General features: G+C 56.3%; 2 protein-coding genes across 2 annotated transcripts; both read left to right on the forward strand.

Moving 5' to 3' along the window:
- Positions 1–177: 177 nt before the first annotated feature.
- Positions 178–984, forward strand: GNI_130370 (protein kinase domain protein; the record flags this gene model as incomplete). The annotated part of the gene is made up of 1 exon (XM_011133838.1): positions 178–984. A coding segment is annotated over one exon (807 nt), but the record flags the coding sequence as incomplete, so codon positions are not given.
- A 176-nt stretch (positions 985–1160) lies between these two features.
- Positions 1161–4373, forward strand: GNI_130380 (ubiquitin carboxyl-terminal hydrolase; the record flags this gene model as incomplete). Its single annotated transcript, XM_011133839.1, has 1 exon — positions 1161–4373. The coding sequence occupies one exon, from the start codon at positions 1161–1163 to the stop codon at positions 4371–4373; it is 3213 nt and encodes a 1070-aa protein (XP_011132141.1).
- Between the last annotated feature and the right edge of the window lie 142 nt (positions 4374–4515).

The raw sequence follows: 4515 nt of genomic DNA on the forward strand, positions 1-4515 counted from the left end.
GTCGCACGCCCCGTGAGTCGCACGACCGTGGGCGGGAGTGCGGCGTCGGCGCGGCCGGCGGAGTTCCGGGTTTCGCCGCAGGACGTGACGCGGGGACGGGTGGTGGGGACGGGGACTTCGGCGGTGGTGTATCAGGGCGAGTGGCGCGGGACGCCAGTGGCGATTAAGTGTTTCAAGGGTAACACGTTGGATGGTTCGTGGGATCACGAGTTGCGCACGGTTCTGCAGCTGCGGCACCCGAACCTGGTGCTGGTGCTGGGCTACGTTAACGAGGTAGTAGAGGAGCGTGGCGGGGCGGTGCGGCTGGTGGAGCCGATGGCGCTGATAAGCGAGTACTGCAACGGCGGGACATTGTTTCGCGCGTTACATCGCGACACTTACCGCCTCACATGGCGCCAGCGACTGAAGATTCTTTATGACGTAGCCGTGGCCTGCCGTTACTTGCACTCTGCCGGACTCATCCACCGCGACTTGAAGAGTCTAAATATCCTACTCGACCGGAAAGTCAAGAACGTCACCGACATCCCCAAGGCCAAAATCACCGACTTCGGCATGTGCGTACCCAACCCCACAGGCCGGGCCGGCACCTATCAGTGGATGGCCCCCGAAGTCTACCTCATGCTGCCCTCACAAGGGGCTAAACAAGACGTCTACTCCTTTGGTGTTCTCATCTACGAATGTGTCGCCAACTGCATTCCCTACTCCAATCTACAGACTGCAAACCATAATATCGCCCATCTCGCCGCTACCAAAGGCATACGACCAGACCCTAGATCCCTCCCCAACGATATGCCTTCGCAACTCCAGTATGTACAACACAATTGCACACGGGAAACCAAATCGAAGACACACTCTCTTCGTTTCAGGAACTTGATGGTCCAGTGCTGGCTACACGAGCCGGAGAAAAGACCTAACTTCTCTGAGATAAGCGACACCCTAGGCAGTTTATATAAACAATCCTGCGGCAACTCATCGCAACAATGAAGAAGCCTTTTTGATACCTTCCATCTCGAACTTTCGCAGCATGGCAGCCGTCCCCGTAGCGGGCTCAGACCGTGCACGGCGGTGATGGTGCACTCGTGGTGGGGTTGGGGGGCTTGGAGTGGACATTGGTTTGGGTCAGAAAGCTGCGTTGGCAGAAGATATGTGACAAAATAAAAATGGGGGCAAGTGCGGAAAGCAATGGCAGGAATTCTGAGCAAATTAACTCGTGGTACACAATAGAAGCAGGTTGCTCTGAATCGATGACCGGAGGCGCACGCAGCCCAGAAGTGCGAAACAGTTCGAACATGTCATCGAGTTATGAGTTTGATTATTTTACTGGTGCGTCGCACAAGTTCGACGGTGCGACTCACAAGTCGGACAGTGCGTCGCATGAATACAGCAGTGCGAGGCCGACGAGTGCACAGTCGGAGAGACGGGAACGAATGGACTACCGCGTATTGAACGAACAGGAATGGAAAGACTGGCTAGAGATCCGTTCCAGATTCCAGTACGATACGCTTCTTGACATGTACGACTTGGGCTCAGGAGGCTTGGGCTCAACAGGTTTAGGTTCATCTGGCTTGGGAGCCGTAGCGCGGACGGGGAGCAACAGCTCGGAGATAGAAACAAATCCTTTAGAGGTTGAGGTGATGGTTTTGAATAACAGCAAGGCCGAGGACTCCCTGGAAGGGGGTCAGGTGGAGCTGGTTGTAAGCGAGAAGGAAATGGACGCCTTGGTGGAGAATAAGTGTGTGTTATTGCCAACATTCGTGACGACGGACTGCGACTCGGAACAGTACGTGCTCCGGACACGGCCGCGGTGGCGGGGGTTCCGACGGTTGTTGTTGTCTAGACGGACTTCCGTGCGTAAGCTGATAGGTTCGTTTTGGGATAGTCGGCGGTTCATCCCTACGTTGTTGGTGAGTGGGAAGTATTATTCGTTGGCTATGTGTGCGAAGCAGGGTAAGGCAGGTGCTCTGGATAGCGGGGGTGTGGAGTCGATGGATGTGGAGGAGCCGGCTGACGTGGAGATAGGCGATCTTGCTGGCCAGGTTCGTTTCCTGTTGGTCGACCTAAAGTCGAACAAGGTAGAGATGGTGCTTGTACCGGAACGAGCGTCTCGGTCGCCGGAGAAGGAGCGTGCAGCGGCCCTGTGTGAGAGCGGGTTGTCTGAGCGGATTTTGGCGAGTGGCGGCGTGTGCGGTCTGTCGAATTTGGGCAACACTTGTTACATGAACAGTGCGATTCAGTGTTTGTCTCACTGCGTTCCGTTGACCTTGTGGTATCTGAACGAGCGCTACAAAAGCTGCATTAACCAGGACAACCCGTTGGGGACGGGTGGGCGGTTGGCGAGTGCTTACGCGTCGACGTTGCGCAAGTTGTGGACGGTGGGCGCGCGACGTTGCGAACCGAGCGCACTGAAGAAGGTCGTAGGTGCGTACTGTCCCATGTTCCGCGGCTACGACCAGCAGGACGCCCAGGAGTTCATCGCATATCTGCTGGACGGACTGCACGAAGACGGGAACGTGGTGACGAGCAAGCCCTACGTTGAGAAGCCCGAGATCGTCGTAACCCAGGACGGCCAGGTCAATGTAAACGGCTACGGCAAAGAACGCGTCGCTCGTAGTCTGGCTCCTGCCGGCAGTCTGGCAACAGCCGGCAGTCTGGCAGCTGCTGAAGACGTGGTGGAGGACCTGTTGGGTGAGTGTGCTTGGGAAGGGCACGTGCTGCGTAATAAGTCGCACGTAGTGGACCTGTTTCATGGGCTGCTCAAATCGCGACTACATTGCGACGTGTGTCGCACAACACTAGTAACATATGACCCGATGATGTACGCAAGTTTAACGATCCCGCGGTTCCGCACGTGTGTGTTCGCTGTGGCTTTATTCATGCCGCGATATGTCAAGGCCATCGCCTTCTACCTGGCTGTCGACTACCGTGAGGAAGTAATTATGACTGCTGGGTCGGTTGCTGACCAACTGACCATCATCGTGGAAAAAGAAGAACACCAAATCAAGTCCAAAATCCTGGAGTACTTCAACCCTCCCGTCGACGCTCCGGCCCCCACCGCAGATTCGCCCGGCTCCTCTCTCCCCAGCTCCGGACCAGTCTCACGCACACGCAAAAACGTACCAGAGTTCCGCCACTGCCAGGCAGTAGTCAACGCCGTATTCATCAAAACACCTACTAGCGTTCAACGCGCCTTCAGCTCAGACAGCCAAGACAACAAACGCAAGAAATTGCGCTCTCCACATGACGATAGCGGTCCACGCTACACCTCCAAGATACACGTCGTACCCGCCCTCTGCAATCCCGACGGCCTCTCCGCCAATGCAGACTATAACAGACTCCTCATCACCATCACACCTGCTTATGAACCCCCTCCCGCCGGCGAACTCTGGACTCACGCAGCCACCACCACCGGCCTCCCCACCGCCTCCTCCTCCTCCTCCTCCGCTGCCGCCAGTCCCCCACTACCTCCTCTCAATGGGGGGCTGTCCAACGGCGGCCAACCATCTACTGGGTCGTCCTCGTTCTACAATGGCACATTGATTCCTACGGAGCGGTCATCACTCGGCCCGAAACGCCGGCCATCCTACCCTTTGCTGCTATCGTTTTGTTTACCCTACCCCACGACATTGATCCTCGGTCAGACATCCATGACCTTTCAATATTATGCGCCGCTGCAAGATAACACTGACGTCGGAGCCCTTGTGGCCAATATCGTCGTCCCGCAGCTCATGGAAGACTACTCCAAGTCCGTGTGTCGGCTCTGTATTCCCAGAGAAGGCAACGCGAGATCCAAACTGCGGGCCAGAGTCGAAAAATTGCTGGCGAAATCGGAGTACGTAATTAGTGCTGTCACTCGCACACGTGCGCGGAAGCAAGGCAGAGGTTCCCGAAGCACCTCTGTAAAGCGCCGAAGCAGCTACGGCTCTGCTCATAACGCTAGCGGCGGCGAAGTTAGCCAAAGCGACGAAGCGGTGGACAAACCGGTTAGGTTCTACGCCAACCAGTACTCCAGACAACCGTCCGACGGCACCCCACCAGACCAGTCGATGGAGGCCGAACCGCTCCTAGGACAACAATGGATAGACCAGTTCCGTCTGTCTGATTCTTCCCTGAATCACTTGTGCTTCACTGTTCCTGACTTCGACTTGGCGAACCTCGGTTTTGGTGCGACTCACAATCCGCCGATTCTCAGTGGCTGTGACATGACGCGAGTTGCAAACGAATATCAGCTTTTCGAAGTGGTTCGCAATGACCTCCCAGACATTCCCCAAGACATAGCGGAGACCTGCAGTTGGCTAAAGAAGCACATAGCTCCCAGTCCAAGGCCTGGTCCGCCGGTTTACCAGTGGAAATACACATTGAAAGAAGAGAGGTAAGCCTTGCCTGTATCCCCGACTGCCTCTTCCACCTTCTCCCGGCCTCTTCCACCTTCTCCCGGCCTCTTCCACCTTCTCCCGGCCTCTTCCACCTTCTCCCGGCCTCTTTCGATTTACCTCTTTGGCCTTGCCCACCCCCCCC

This window comes from Gregarina niphandrodes, assembly GCF_000223845.1.
Source record: "Gregarina niphandrodes unplaced genomic scaffold scaffold00033, whole genome shotgun sequence".
NCBI lineage: Eukaryota > Apicomplexa > Conoidasida > Eugregarinorida > Gregarinidae > Gregarina > Gregarina niphandrodes.